At 35.9% G+C, this 16425-nt stretch overlaps 1 protein-coding gene across 6 annotated transcripts in view; it reads left to right on the top strand.

Moving 5' to 3' along the window:
- The window catches only part of EFCAB8 (EF-hand calcium binding domain 8), a 133090-nt gene that overhangs the window by 59435 nt on the left and 57230 nt on the right, over positions 1–16425 (top strand). For all 6 annotated transcript variants that reach the window (XR_001625231.2, XR_008915233.1, XM_016426407.2 and 3 more), the window contains 4 exons: positions 5450–5523; positions 5990–6117; positions 9779–9846; positions 15640–15788. Coding sequence is in view for 4 of the 6 variants with exons in the window: in XM_016426407.2 (XP_016281893.2) it covers positions 5450–5523; positions 5990–6117; positions 9779–9846; positions 15640–15788 (419 nt within the window). In the remaining 2 variants the exon portion in view is untranslated. The remainder of the gene's footprint in view (positions 1–5449; positions 5524–5989; positions 6118–9778; positions 9847–15639; positions 15789–16425) is intronic.

Genomic DNA, 16425 nt, shown 5'->3' with positions numbered 1-16425 from the left:
GAACGCAGTCTATTGCATATTGCCAGAACATTATTAAATAACCTTTGTGAACATTTAGTTTTTAAGAATTATTTGCAAATTTAAAGATATATCATATATGCTTAATCCTCTACTATACAAGTTCCACCAGTTAAGCTAAACGGCATGAAAATCTGATAGTGTATGCAATTCTATTTATACTTTAGCATTTTACCATTTAAAAAAATGAGATGTATGCTTTATAAGTTAGTACCAATTAAATTTTTAAAAATACATTTTGCTTAGATATCTCATTTACTTTCAAATTCATCTCTACTCTTTTTACCCAGAAAAGGCTGTTCTTTGTCATAAAGACTAAAAAATAAAGAGAAAAAAAATGTTCAGCAAAACCAACCATCATTGCTCTCTGATACTCCCTACATCCCTGGTCTCCTTACTCTTCATAAAAGGGGCCAGTCTTCTGTATTTTCTGTATTTCCAATCTTATTTGCTGTTGCTGTTTTTCCACCTATGTTGTGTTCACTGTGTGAATTATCTTCTCAACTCCACTTTATGTGACATCAGGTCACATAAATTTCCTATGCTTATCTATATTCTTTATATTCATCACTTCTTACAGAACCACAATTTTTCATATTTTTGTACCACAGTTTGTTTATATATTTCCCAATCCAAGGGTATCTATTTTATTTGTGTTTCCTTTGCTGCTACAAAAAAATGCCACTTTAATATTTTGTTATAAAGGGCTTTTCTTTTTTCTTTTTCTTTTTTTTTGGTTTAAACATTATTTTATTTTGTCATTTTCAAATGTTATTCATTAGAAACAAAGATCACATTTTTTCCCCTCCCTCCTCCCACCCTTCCCATGGGCAATGCGTGATTCCTCTGGGTATCTGGTCCTCAACCCGAGCCCATTTCCATGCTAATGGTTTCCTTAGTAGGGTGTTCATTCAGAGTCTCCTCGATCATATCCCCTCCACCCCTGTAGTCAAGACATTGCTTTTCCTCTGTGTTTTTACTCTCACCTTTGTCCTCTGCTTGTGGGTAATGTTTTTTTTCTCCTTGATCTCTGCAGGTTGTTCAGGGACATTGCATTGAGACTAATGGAGAAGTCTATTACATTCGATTGTACCACAGTGTATCAGTCTCTGTGTACAATGTTCTCCTGGTTCTGCTCCTTTCACTCTGCATCACTTCCTGGACGTTGTTCCAGTCCCCATGGAATTCCTCCACTTTATTATTCCTTTTAGCACAATAGTATTCCATCACCAACAGATACCACAATTTGTTCAGCCATTCCCCAATTGAAGGGCATCCCCTCATTTTCCAGTTTTTTGCCACCACAAAGAGCACAGCTATGAATATTCTTGTACAGGTCTTTTTACTTATTGTCTCTTTGGGGTACAAACCCAGCAGTGCTATAGCTGGATCAAAGGGCAGACAGTCTTTTATCACCCTTTGGGCATAGTTCCAAATTGGAGGGCTTCTCTTAAACTCTTTTTGACATTTGCTTTGGAATGGAATTTCTAGGTAAAAGATTACATACATTTTCAATACTTAAAAAAACATAATTCTGAATTATTTTCTGGAATGGTTGGACAAATTCATAGTTCCAGTAATAGTGAATTGTTCTTGCCCTTCCAAAGTCCTTTTAGGGGGTGGAGTCAAGATGGCATCTTAGTGGCAGCAAAAACTGAAACCACTCTGACTACCCTTCCATACCAATTATTCAAAAGCACTTCAAAAAGACAGGAATCCAAAGCTCTTCTAATATTGTCTTTCACTTTTTGGGTCATCTTTACCAATTTGTGAGGCATGAAGTGAAACTGAGGAGTTATTTGGTACTGATTTCTCTTATTAGTGATTTGGAACAATCTTATATGATTATTAATAGTTTACATAATTCTTCCTTTTCCAACTGTTCATATTTTTTGAACATATGTCCATTGGTTAATTGCTATTTGTGCCAGTTTCCTATGTATCTTGGATATTATTTCCAAGTATTTGAAGGAATCTTCATGTGGATGCCCCAAAGGGCAGAACACAGGAGCATTAGAGGGGAATTCTAGAGGCAGATTTTAGTTTGATTTAATGAAAATTCCTAGCAATTAGAGCAGTTCAAAAATGAAATGGGCTACCTCAGAAAGTAATGAACTCATTGGAAATCTTCAAGTGGTGACTGAATGATCATGTGTTGAGTTTGTTGCAGAGGGATTCTTATACAGATATGGATTAGACTAAGTTTCAGTACCTTTCCAACACTGGGATTTTATTCATTTATTAAATAGTTATTAAGTATGCTTATCAGACCTTGGGGAGGTCCAAAACTGACAGGATGGTTGCATCATTGGATGACATGATAGTGCTTTAATCTTTACGAAATTCCTAGTCAAGCCCTTAATGGATCTATGGTGTATTAAAGGGCTGAAGATTCAAACACATATAAATTAAAAAAAATCACAATATTACATTTTTGGCCACCAGAGAAGACCAAACAAATTGCTTTGGGGGATGAGGGTATATGTAGTTGAACATTTCTCTCTCTTTCAGCAGATGACTTATTTTGTACTTTACTGAGAATATTGAAGCCATCTGTCATGAACTCCCTCATCAAAACCTATTTCCTTATCAAAATCTAAATCTTCCTCCATTTCTTCCACTTTCAAAGGATGGATTGCTTCTTTTAACCTCTCCACTTTTGATCTCCTTGATTTTTCTTTTCTCTGTTGGCAGTTTGCCTCATTGACTGCTTCCTTTCTCTTTCATCTTCAGTCTTTCCCTATCTACTGATTCCTTCCCCACTGCCTACAAACACAAGGTCAGGTCTTCCTTATTGAAAAAAACAAAACAAAACAAAAAATCCCTCTTTCCTTACTATTATATATTTCTAAATCCAGGTCTTCCTTTGAATTAGGGGGTTCTTAATCCAGGATCTGTGAAATTAAATTTTTTTTTTGGATAATTGTTATGATAGAATTGGTTTTTTTGTGATTGTATTTTATTTAATAAATTAAAAAAAAACATTATTCAGAAAGGAGGTACATAGACCTTACCAGACTTCCAGAGGGGTTTTTGGTACAAAAAAGAACCCTTGCTTTAAATGCTAAATTTTTAGAAAGAGAAGTTTATATTTGCTGCCTAGACTTGCTTACCACCCATACATTTCAGAACCTCTTAATTTCTCAATCTTTTGCTACTTTTTTTTTCCAATAAACAGTGTTGTATTGATATTCAGAGTCCCTCAAAGATCCTGAGGCCTCTTAATTATTAAATTCTGTGGCTTTTTCTTAAATTTTTATTCTTTTTGACTTTATTGTAGTATTTAATGCTATTGATCATACTGTAACTAGCACCATGTGTGTATGTGACATATATCATAAAATGTATTCAGGCAAGAGACATGAAAATGCCCCAAAATTAACTTAAAAGAACCCCCCAACAATAAACCCTTTATTTTCTGCCTTAGAATTGACACTAAATATTGGTTCTAAGGCAGAAAAGCAGTAAGGGTGACTGGAGTTAAGTGACTTGCCCCAGGGGTCACAACAGCTAGGAAATATCTGAGACCATATTTGAACTCAAGTCTTCCCCACTCCAGGCCTGGCTCTCTATCCATTGAATCACTTGGCTGTTCCTAAAATCAACTTTTTTTTTTTTAATTTGTCCGGGATTTTTGTTTCTTTAAAATAATTCATACAAATGGTTACAGTCACAAACATGATTTTAACCAAAAATATTGCTAGCCTACCACATTACCAGGAAGGAATCAATGTAGGCGATGAAATGCTGCTACCCTTCAGCAGTCTAGTGCCTTTTCGCAAACCACCAATAATATATATAAAATCAACTTTTAAAGATAAATTTGGTTAGGGGAAGAATAGAGAAGATAGAGATTCTAGTACACATCAAAGTCACTCCATGGTAGGAAAGAGAAGGAATGTGGTTGTTTCTACCTGATGAAAGAAGTAAGGAGTATTTATTTCTTATAGGTAGTTTTGAAGGAGATAATTTTGAGGACCTTGACAATTGTGGGTTTTTTTCACCTAGTAAAAACCCTGGTGGCCCCAACCTGGTTAAGGCTTCCCTGTTATAATTAGCCCCTTCTTCTGAATATTCCATCTTCCCTTGTTTCTGTGGCATTTCTTTTCTATTTCTTTTTCTTCCATGTGATTATTCCTTCTCTGTCACTTTCATTGGTTCATCTATCTCTTCTGGTTCATATAAGTGTGGATGTTCCCATAAGATTCTGTCCTAGACCTTCTTATTTTTATGTAATCTTCTTTAATTATTTCATCCTCTTCCTTGGGTTGAAGTATCACCTCTATTCAGATGACTCGTATCTATATATGCAGTTCTAATCTCTTTCCTGAACTCCATGCTAGGGTGATACTAGAAGGATGTCGAACTCAATGTGTTAAAAAACTGAATCTCCTTTACCTTATCTGTTCTTACTTTTAATTTGATTTCTGTGGATGGCTTCATCATCCTTCCTAGTCATTTAGACTCAGAGCCTTGGAGTTAGCTTTGAATTTTCCTTCTCATCTGTCATATACTTAACCAGGTGCTAATGCCTGTCAGTTACCTCCACAAACATCTCTCCTCTACTTCCCTTTCTGCTCCTATTGCTGCCCTGCCATTTCAGATCTCTATTCCTTCTTACTTACATGGGTGGAATAGCATCAAAAGTAGTCTCTTTTTTGCCTCCAGTCTTTTTGCTTTCCAATGTATCCTTCACATAGGTCCTCAAATTATTTTACTAGATGAATAGCTTATAGTTCTTCCCACATTCCTTCTGTAATCAAAAACCTTCACTAGCTCTCTACTGCTTCTAGGGTAAAATATAACCTCTAAGCCTAGCATTTAAGTCCTTTAATAATCTGACTTCAATCTACCTTTTCAATCTAAATTTCCAATCTTGACTCACATCACTCTTCATTTCAAACTGGGAAACTAGTTGATTTGTGAATACATGCTGCCTCCACCCTGCAGGAGGGTATTTGTGCAAGTCACTCCCCAATGCCTGGAATATCCTTCCCTCCATACCTTTACTTTTCAAAGCTCCTCTTTGGTACTACATTTCTTTATCTTACCTGAAGGAGTTCTCTCCCACTTCTCTAATTTCCCTAAAGTATTTTGTCCCTATGACCCAACTCCCATTTGTATTTATATTCACAGCATTTACCACAGTGCCTATCATTTAATAAGCACTTAATAAATTCTCATTGACTTAGTGACCGACCCTATTTCATGGTTTACTTTTTTTTGTATGTACATCATAGTTTTACATAGAATATAAATTCTTTGAGGGCAGGAGTCTGAAATTTCTAATCTTTGTACCTCAGTGCCCCACACAGTGCCTTGCATATGTGGTAGGAGCTTAATAAATACTTTCTGAATTAGTGGAAAGAGGAAGATTTGGTGATGTGTAGAGAGATGGTAATTAATCTTGAACTTTGTTTTTTTAATTTAGGTCCTTGCATGAAAATCTCTATGCAGAATCTTCTAACTAAAAAATCTAGAACACACAGAAGTTACCGATTGAAGGTAAGTTTTCTTTCTCATTGGCTGGATTTATATAGTAGAGAATAGTAAGAGTTAACCTCTCCAGGCTTCAGTTTCACTCTCCATAGAGTGGGGAAAATAATTCCTGTCTTGTCTTGTTGTGAAGCTAAAATGAGAAAGTACTTTTTAAAGTTCGAGAATACGTTAAAATAATAATTAGCAAATACCTTTGTATAAAAAGTATCAGATTGATTGACATACTATACTATACTATACTATACTATACTATACTATACTATACTATACTATACTATACTGCTTTCTGTGAGTGGCTGCACTTTGATGATCTCTAAGGGACTCTGCTAACTCATTTAAGATTCTGTGAGTGCAAGGGTTAGATAGGATATAATATGGCCCTAGGGACCCAGCATGTACTCTTCTATTGGCCATGGTCAGCATGATTTTATTCTGGTTTGGCTCATCCTCCATTGTCTGTTTTCTTCTCTAGGCAATTCACTCCAACTGGTGCCAGCAGATTAAGTTCCTTCCTCAGATAAACCTGGTGGCCTCCTGCTCAGCTATTGATAATACAGCCATGGTCCTAACAATTGTGCCATCTATAAATGATCAACCAAGGTAAGTTCATACTTTCTTTTCCTTAACAGTTCAACAAACATCTACTAATAAGCACCTATTATTTTTACATTTTAAAATTAATTTGTTACATTTAAGTACCTTCCTTCCCCTCCTTCTACTAGAGAAAGCATCATTTGACAAAAAAATGTATGTGTATATAAAACTATGTTTTACTTATTTCTATTTATCAGTTTTTTTTTCTCTGGATAGGACACTGTTCTGGTCTCCGGGATAAGATGGCGAAAAATGACACAGTCTTTTTCCTTAAGGAGTTTATAATCTATTTGAAGGGGGAGGTCGCATAGAATAGACATATAATTAAATTTGACATAAGGTAGGAAGTGAGAGATATATAAAGCAAGACCTGGATAAAGTCCTCTAGGAAAATTTGAGAGATTATTTTTCACTTGAGCTGGGCCTTGAAAGGAGGGATTTCCATGGAGGAAATAAGGAGAGAAGTTTGGGAATGGCCTCCATGAATACCCAGAGACAAGGGGAGGAAAAAATGAGGTCAGTGAGCAGTTGGGAGCCAAGTTTTGCTGGAACTTTGGGTGAATGAAGTGCTATGACAGAAAACTGGAAAGGCAGATTATGGAGGGACTTAAATGGCAGAAGGCTAAGGAAGTTACATTTGTCTCTGCTTCTCTCTAGGGCAGGGGTTCTTAACATTTTTTTAATGTCATGGACCACTTATCAGAAGAATGTTTTTTTTTAAACCCCTATCTTCTGTCTTAGAATTAGTACTGTTTATTAGTGCCAACGCAGAAGAGCAGTAAGGGCTAGGTAATGGGAGTTAAATGGCTTGTCCAGGGCCACACAGCTGAAATATCAGGCCCATTTGAACCCAGGACCTCCCATCTCTAGACCTGGCTCTCAATCCACTGAGCCATCTAGTTGCTCCCAGAATGTTTTTTTTAAGAAACAGAAAATAAAATATATAGGCTTGCAGAAGGATGCAGTTAGAGTAAAAAACAAGAATCAAAATATGAAAAAAGCAGTTAGTGAACCACAGGTTATAAAGCCCTCCTCTAGACTATTGACTCAGTGACAACCTTGAAAGTTTATGGTCTTATTCCTGTTCTCCTCTCTTCCTTGGTATCTTTTGAATCTTGGTAGGAGGGGGCTGATTTTTGGAGACACTGAAAAATTGTCTCATATTTGTAATTCATTTGAACTTCACAATGCCCCTGTGAGGTAGCTATTATTTTCCCCATTTTGCATACACATGAGGACACTGAGATTCAGAGGGACCAATCAACTTTCCCAAAATCACACAGCAGGTTTGGAGCTGAATTGGGAGAGGAACCCCAGATCTACTGTTCTTTTTATTACTCTAGACTACTCCTGAAAAAAGAGGAAAAGGATCCTTGTATTATTTGTATTTTGGAATTGTCATGAAAATTATTTATTCAATCATAAAATACTACCCAAAGTGAACTATTGACATTTAAAATTATTTTTGGTTTCTTGATTGATTTTTATCCATTTGACAATCATGATTATGATTCAGCATAGTTTCAACATAGATTCAGCATATATCTCAGCAAGACATATAGAAACATAGACACACGTGACTTTAAAGTTGAAATGGATTAAAAGGAAAAATTGATGACTAAAAAAAATCACTGCCAGTTAAGTATGAATACATTATAGAACATGATCCAGTAGGTGGTACTATTGAGCTTTAATTGGCCTGCAATGCAGGCTTATAAAAATGTGTTTGAATTGCATGGTCACATGCAATGGGGCTGCCTTAGATAACTTGGTTCTTCCCTCTTCTAAAGGACAGAGAACGAGACAGGACTGGAGAAGTTAGGTCAATGTTATATTCAACAAAATTAACAATTATAATAATTCTTTCAGTCTATATATGTGATTTCATTGGTAGAGGGAACTCCCAATGAGGAAACTTCCCCACTTATTGAGTGCTTGCTCTGTAACTTATAGAGTCTTTTTAAAAAACGCTTATTTTTCTGTTTTAGTAACAACTCTCAGATTAAAAAGAGCTAGGTACATTTGGGTTAAGTGACTTGCCTAGATTCACACAGCTAGAAAGTGTCTGAGGCCAGATTTGAATCCATATCCTTTTGACTCCAGGTTCTCTCTCTGTTGAGTCCCCTAATTATCCTTGTACTGTTAGTCTTACAGAATCACTCAGGGTCATGGAGCAGAGATGAGGCTTGATCCATGGAGGCTGGCTCTCTATCCACTATGCAGTGCTCTTTCTCAAGTATTATTTCCTTTGAACAGAAAATCACTTCAGAAAGATGAAGTGATAATAAAGCAAAGCTTTAAATCTGGGTCTTCTAATTCCAAAGATGGATGCTTTTCCCATGATAATATGAAGTTTTTCTGTACATGCCTGGTAGGTATGGTCTCTTTTGCTAAGGAGGATGCTGTGGTTTTTTTCCCTTAATGAACTTATAATTTTGTAGGGGATAAGAATACACAAACGTGGTCATAATACAAATTAGGATATCATAAGAGGAGATAAGAGAGCTACAGAGTGGGTTCAGATAAGGGAGAGAGCTCTTCAGGGGACTTTAGGTGTCTGCTAGTCCAACCCCTTTATTTTATAAATAAGGAAACTAAGACTTGGAGATTCAGTGACTGGTCAAGGCAGGCTCCATTCAATAATAAATTAATCATAATAATCATTTATTGATTTAATAGCATTTATTCAACAATAAATTAAATAATAAACATATCTGCTACGTACTCAGTGTATGCAAAGTGGGTGGTTGCAAAGATAGTTCTGATGATATGGACCCCACTCTCAAGAAGCTTATAGTCTAATGAGGGGAAGGACTAGCCTAGAGTGTGTGTGTGTGTGTATGATATATAAGGGGGAATGAGACATATATAAAGGGAGAGGCCCTGGCAGAGTGTTATGAGAAATTTGAGAACACGAGCTTCTCCTGCATCAATGGCATTAGGGGTGGGTAAGAGCACAAGTCAAGGAAGGCTTCATAGATTAAGTGGCATCATCTGAATTGTGTCTTGGTGAAAGATTGGGGTTTCAACAGAACAGGGCAGGTGGTTATACATTCCAATGGTAGCGGAAGTGATGAGCCTGATGACATCACTGAGGGAAAGAATGTAGAGAGAGGAAAGCTGAGATTCTAACAGACACTGAGCTGGGGGTAACCCACCAACTAGGACGGTTGCGGGATCTCAGAAAACAAGGGAGAAAGATTTCGTGGAGAACGATTTGTTAACAGTGGGAGAGGCTACCCAAGCCAAGGGTAAGGACTGAGCAAAGGCCACTAAATCCTTGGCAGTGAGAGGAGTCATTGGTGAACTTGGGGAATGTAGTTTATGATAAGTACAAGTCACTGAAATGGCAGAAGTGGAAGCCACAGTTATAAATAACTTTGCCCATGGAGTTTGGCAGCGGAAATGAGAGGAGAAATAGGACAGAAGCTAGTCTAGAAGGTTCACGTAAACATTTGTGGGGGACCTTAGGAAAGAGTTAAGAATGTGTTTATGTTTGTAAGTAGAACCAATTGGGGTGAAAAAGAATAAAAATGTTGATGAGAGGATATAATTAAAAAATTTCTTAAAATCTTCCTCAGTAATAATAATAATAATAACAATAATAATAATGTTGATTCAGGAATTTTTGCTCATAGATATGGTCTTTCTTTCTTTTATACTTCAGAACCTCCACAATGACTTCGAGGAAGGGAATTCTTTGTTTCGATTACTGTCCAGACAGGAATTTTCTTGGTGAGTTTTCTTGGTACTTCTTCTCGGTTATCTACCCACCTCCCTCATTAGATGTGAACATAGCTGCTGGCTAGCACTAGTGCCTCCAAAGAGAGGGAAATACTCAATGCAAGGGAATCATCAGGCTCACATGTCCCCTTTCAAGCAAGACTTGAGGGCAACAAGCTGAAATGACTTCTATCCTTCCTATTCTTAGGTCAATCCTCATTCCTTCTTTCTTGGAGACTTGCATCACTGGGCAGAAGTGCAAGTCCCCAGCATGTGCCCCCAAAACACAAGTAAGGAATTCAATTAAACCTTTTAAAATCAACTCCTTCTGGGTATAGAACCCTGTCTTCACTACTGTGGAATAGAGAATTTAGATAAGGCATGTTTCCTGCCTTCGTGGAATTTACAGTAGTAGGAAGACAAAACACAAACAATGATTGATGTCTATTGTTATAATACATGCTATCACATAAAATTAAAGCAGTATAAAACAGTGTAAGTGGAAGACTAAAGTGTGGAAAAAAGTTCTTTCTCTGGCTGCAGGGATCAATCAGGAAAGGCTTTATGGAAGAGAAGGCATTTGGCCTTTATTTAAAGAATTGTTAGGAATTAAATTAAAAAAAAATCACAAACTATCAACAAAAATTTTCATCACTAAAAACATCCAAAATAAAAGGACTAAAAACTTTGCAAAAATCCTCAACATTTCATTAGTTAGGACCAAATGAGATAACAAGTGAGCTAGGATCATGCCTTTGTCCTGTCTCTGCTTACAGCTCTATTTGAAATTCTACTCCTTCTGCTTCCTCTCATTTTTCTCATTCTTTCTTTCTTTATTCTCCCTCCAAACTTTCTTCTTTTTTTTGGTGGGGGAAGTATATTTTGCAATCAGTGTACATACAATTTTGGTTCTGCTGACTGGGCTTTGCATCCCTCTTTGTAGACTGGGGTTCTTAAGTTAGCATCCTTGAACTTGTTTTAAAATTTTTTTTGTTAACTAGTGAATAGGCTATAATATAATTGTATTTTATGTATTTTATTTTGTGCATTTGAAAAACATTCTTCTGAGAAGGAATCCACAAGCTTTACCAGTCTTTCAAAGGGGCTCCATGACACACAAAAAAGTGAAGAACACTTATTATAGAGATTTTCTTTTTTATTTGGTGCTACCTTGTAATTTTTTATAACCATGTACTATTCAATTACACTGATATATTATAATTTATTCAGCTATTCTATAGTTATTGGACATAAAGATTATTTCTGTTTTTCTGTTATAAATAGAGCACTTAGAAATGTTTTTCTTTACATAGAACTAACCTTAATTTCCTTTTATGATTTTTTTTTTGGGATAAAATCCTAACAGTGGGATAATTGGGTTGGAAGGTATGATAAATTTTGTGAGGGAGTTGAAAAATCAAGTATCATATCCCAAATACTGTGATAAGCAATGGAGACGCAAAGAGAAAATCAGACATTCCCTTCTGTCAAGGAGCTTACATTCTAATTTGAGGAGATAATACATTAAGGAGCAGTTATGTCATGTTCAGTTTATTGCAGATGGAAAGGCTAGCTAGGACCTAAGTGGGGGAAAATAGGAGGGCAGATGGTAAGGTCCAGAAGATCTTGGGAGTATTGTCAGATTAGATGGTTTCTTACCAAAAGAGTAGTGAGTTCAGGGGATAGCGTGAAGTAGGGTTTCTAGGATACCTTCAGCAGAGGTAGGGATCTAAGGATCAACACAGGGATGACAGTAGTCATCTTGATCTTCAAAAATGTTTGTCAACAATGCATCAGAGAGTCTATTTCTCTATATCTCTGCTGTCTATAAGTTTTACATTTCCCCCCTATTTTTGTCATCCTAGTAGTTATAATAAGGTAAGTATTCTTAAGGTTGTCTTTATGTGCATATCTCTGATTTTTAGGAAACTTGTTTCTCTTTTCATATAGTTAGCAGTTTGTATTTTCTCTTTCCTAATTTGCAGTTTGACCATTGTTTCAGTAGAGAAGAGTATATATTATTAGTCTGAAGTCCTTATAGGTTCTCCTTTCCTTGTAAGTTCAAGCTGTCAGATGGGTTCTCATATATTTATTGCAAACATTTTCCTCAATCTGTTTTTTTTTATTATAGAGAGAGAATGCTTTTTGTTCTATACATATTTTATCTGTATAATTGATTCAATTGACATTGTTTCTAATTATTATTTTTTAATTAAATAATTAAATTAAAAACAGTTTTTTTTTGGGTTGAGACATGCTATTTCCTTCCATTTTTTAAATTACAAAAAGATTGAATGTTGAAACCATTAGAGTATATTGTGGTATATGGTGTGAGGTATGGATTCAAACCCCAAATGGGGAGGAATTTAACTGGCAAATATGGAGGAAAAAAATGTATTACAGGCACAATAGCATGGGTAAAGATATAGGGGTTGGACAGGACCACACATGTTTCAGGGATTGAGAGCAGCCCAGCTATGTAGGGAATATGGGGGGAAGTCATAAAAGAGAAAGTGCCCAGATCAAGATAGATTGTGGAGTGTCTTGAATCCTAAGTGAAGGATTTTTGACTTTTACTTATTATTTTATTCATTAAAGAGTCTGTGAACATTTTTGAGTAGAGAAGTGATATGAACACATTTTTGCACAAACGACATATATATTAAGAGGTAACATTAATTTTAAAGTCAAGCATGGGAGAAGATAGATACATTAGACCAGGTGTTGAGGGGAGAAACTTACCTTTTTTGCTTTTGGGCAGAGGGAGACAAAGAGTGAATGTGTACTTTCTTATAAGGAAAGAAAGAATAGGCTTCCTTAGAGGATATGAGGGGAAAGTGCTGAATGAGAAAGAAGTTTTGTCATAGCAATGATTTTGGGAGAACATTTGGAGGGAGCTTGAAGAAGGATTTGAACAGATTTTCTGAGAGGTTTAAGGGGTTTGGTTAGGCAGACAGAGAAGATGAAGAGCAATGGACCTTAAGATCTGAGTTCAAATCTAGCTTCAGATACTTCTTGGGCAAATCATTTGACATGTTTATATCATTTACCCAACTATAAAACAGGGATATTAATAATGATACCTACCTCCTAGGGTTATTATGAACATAAAGTAAGATAATATTTGCAAAGCATTAAATACTGCACTTGGCACATGGTAGCCACACTGACTTCCTCCCTCCCTTTTCCCTTCCCCCCTTCCACCTTCCCTTCCTTCTCCTTTCCTTTCCTCTCCTCTCTCTCCCTCCCTCCCTAAGCAGTAAGGTTTCACCTCCATTAGAGAAAAGGGTCCTTGTCTCAGGATCTGTTTAGGCTAATAATATTTTTAAAAATTTATTTTTATTGTCATGTAAAATATACTTCCTTATTTGTCATTGTTGTAAGTGGATAATCATATATAACCAAAACCCCCCAAATAAAAACATAAACATACTGATGTGAAAGACAACTCTCTCTCTGGAGGTGGATAGCATCCCCCATCATAAGTATTTCAGATTTGCCCCAGAGTACTGAATTGTTGAGAGCAGTCAAGTTTTCACAGTTTATTTTGCTCTGCAATGGTTCCTGTAGATATTCCTAGCTTTTTCTGAAATAATTTTGCTTATCATTTCTTATGGCCAAATAATATTCCATCACCAACATGTACCACAGTTTGTTCATCCATTACCCAATTGATGAACATTCCCTCAATTTCCAATTCTTTGCCACCACAAAAAGAGCTGCTATAAATATTTTTGTACTAGTGTGTCCTTTCCCTTTTTTTATGATCTCTTTTGGATATAGACCCAATAGTGGCATTATAGAACCATATAATATGCACAGTTTTATAGCCCTTTGGACATAGTTCCAAATCACCTTTCAGAATGGTTGGATCAGTTCACAACTCCACTAACAGTGCATTCGTGTCCCAATTTTGCCACACCTCCTCCAACATTTACCACTTGTCTTTATTGTCATATTGGTCAATCTGACAGGTGTAAGGTGGTAGGTATCTCAGCATTGTTTTAATTTGCATTTCTCTGAACATAAGTGATTTAGAACATTTTTTCATATGATTATTAATGGCTTTGATTTTGTCACCTGAAAATTGTTTGTTCATATCCTTTGACCATTTGTTAATTGGAAATGGCTTGTATTCTTACAAATGTGACTTAGTTCCCTTTAAATTTGAGAAACTAGACCTTTATCAGAGACATTTGTTATAACATTTTTTCTCAGTTTGTTGTTTTCCTTCTAATCTTGGTTGCATTAGTTTCGTTTGTATAAAAAAGCTTTTTAATATAATAAAAATGATTCATTTTATATCTTATAACACTCTTTATCTCTTGTTTGGTCATAAATTCTTCCCTTCTCCAAAGATTTTCTAGGAAAACTATTCTGTGTTCCCCTAATTCAGTGATGGTATCACTCTATATCTACATCATATTTCCATTTTGACATTATCTTGGTATAGGGTGTGATATATTGGTTTATACCTAGCTTCTGCCATATTGTTTTCCAATTTTCCCAGCTTGTTTTGTTAAAGAGTGAGTTCCAAAAGCTGGCATCTTTGAGTTTATCAAACACTTGGTTCCTAAGGTCATTTAGCTCTGTATATTAGGTTGTCTAATCTATTCCATTGATCTACCATTCTGTTACTTAGCCAGTACCAGTTTATTTTGATGATTGCTGCTTTAAAGTACAGTTTGAGATCTGGTACTGCTAGGCCTTCTTCACATTTTTTTTTTCATTAGATTCCTTGATATTCTTTACCTTTTGTTGTTCTACATAATTTTGTTATTTTTTTCTAGTTTTATAAAATAATTATTTGGTAGTTTGATTGGTATGGCACTGAATAAATACATTAGTTTAGGTAGAATTGTTATTTTTTTATATTAGCTTGACCCATGAGCAATTAATATTTTTCCAATTGTTTAGATCTGACTTTATGTGAAAAGTGTTTTTTAATTGTGTTCATATAATTCTTTTTTTTTTTTTAGGTTTTGGGAAATTTAATTTAATTAATTCATTTAGAATATTTTTCCATGGTTACAAGATTTATGTTCTTTCTTTCCCCTTTCCCAAATCCCCTCCTGTAGCTGACGCACAATTCCTCTGGGTTTTACACGTGTCATTGATCAAGACCTATTTCCATATTATTGTTATTTGCACTAGGGTGATCGTTTAGAGACTATATCCCCAATCATTCCCACCAACTCATGTGATCAAGCAGTTGTTTTTCTTCTGTGTTTCTATTCCCACAGTTCTTCCTCTGAATGTGGATAGTGTTCTTTCTCATAGGTCTCTCAGAATTGTCCTGGATCATTGCATTGCTGCTAGTAGAGAAGTTCATTACTTTCGATTGTATCACAGTGTATCCATCTCTGTGTACAATGTTTTCTTGGTTCTGCTCCTTTCACTCTGTATCAATTTCTGGAGGTCATTCCAGTTCACATGGAATTCCTCCACTTTATTATTCCTTTTAGCACAATAGTATTCCATCACCAACATATACCACAATTTGTTCAGCCATTCCCCAATTGGATAGCATCCACTCATTTTCCAATTTTTTGCCACCACAAAGAGCACAGTTATATTCATATAATTCTTATGTTTGTTTGGCAAGTAGATTCCCAAGTGTTTTATATTGTTTAGAGTGATTTTAAATGCAATTTCTCTTTTTTTAATTTTTGCTGCTGGACTTTGATGATTTCTGTGGATTTATTTTGCATCCTGCAACTTTACTAAAATTATTTTTTCAATTAGTTTTTTATTTGATTCTCTAATACCATCATATCATCTAATAGTATTTTTAAAAAATCTCAGTGACAGGTGGCTATGATCCGATCATTCTCCTGTGGAATCCCCTTTTTATAAAGAAACCCATGTGGCGGATGAAGGGACACCAGACCTCAGTGACTCATGTTGTTGTGAATGGAAAAAGCAGCTGCATCATCAGCATCTCCAAAGACAAAGTACTATCTCCCATAATGACCACCTCCATGCCAAAGTCCCTCTCTTCCCTTCCTTAGGGAAGACCCATTAGAGACTATCTAGAGTCCAACCATGTCATTTTAGAGGTGGAGACTGTGGCCTCTGGGGAAATGACTGGTTCAAAATTACACACTGATTTAAAAACAGAGCCTGCTCTAGTGAAGTCAGCTTTTGGTCCCTTCCCTCTGAAGTTCTGCTTTCATATCTTCTCTCTTGATACATCTAGATCTTTCCTGTTTCTCCCAAACTGTTCAGAGCCCCCAGTTTTGGAGTCCCATCAGCAGAATATAGAATCATAAGATTTAGAGCAATGAAAGACCTTAGAGGTCATAGAGCTCAACTCTATCCTTTTTTTCTAGAGAAATAAAATAAGTACATGAAAGAGGCATTCTGATAGCAGAAAGAAGGCTGGTCCTGGAGTTAGCAAGATGTGGTTTCAAATACTGCCTGTGCCACATATGAGCTGTGTGATACGGGGGAAATCACTTCACCTCTCTCTGCTCCAGGCAACATTGGTAGAGGGGACTGACTTCCTGGGAACTCTCTACAATAATGGAATCACAGATATGATTAAAAAATAAAGTAAAATAAAGTAAGGCTTACAAAGTCATACAGAGC

This window comes from Monodelphis domestica, chromosome 1, assembly GCF_027887165.1.
Source record: "Monodelphis domestica isolate mMonDom1 chromosome 1, mMonDom1.pri, whole genome shotgun sequence".
Lineage (NCBI taxonomy): Eukaryota > Metazoa > Chordata > Mammalia > Didelphimorphia > Didelphidae > Monodelphis > Monodelphis domestica.
The sequence above is the reverse complement of the archived record's forward strand: the minus strand, read 5'-3'. Positions and strand labels throughout refer to the sequence as shown.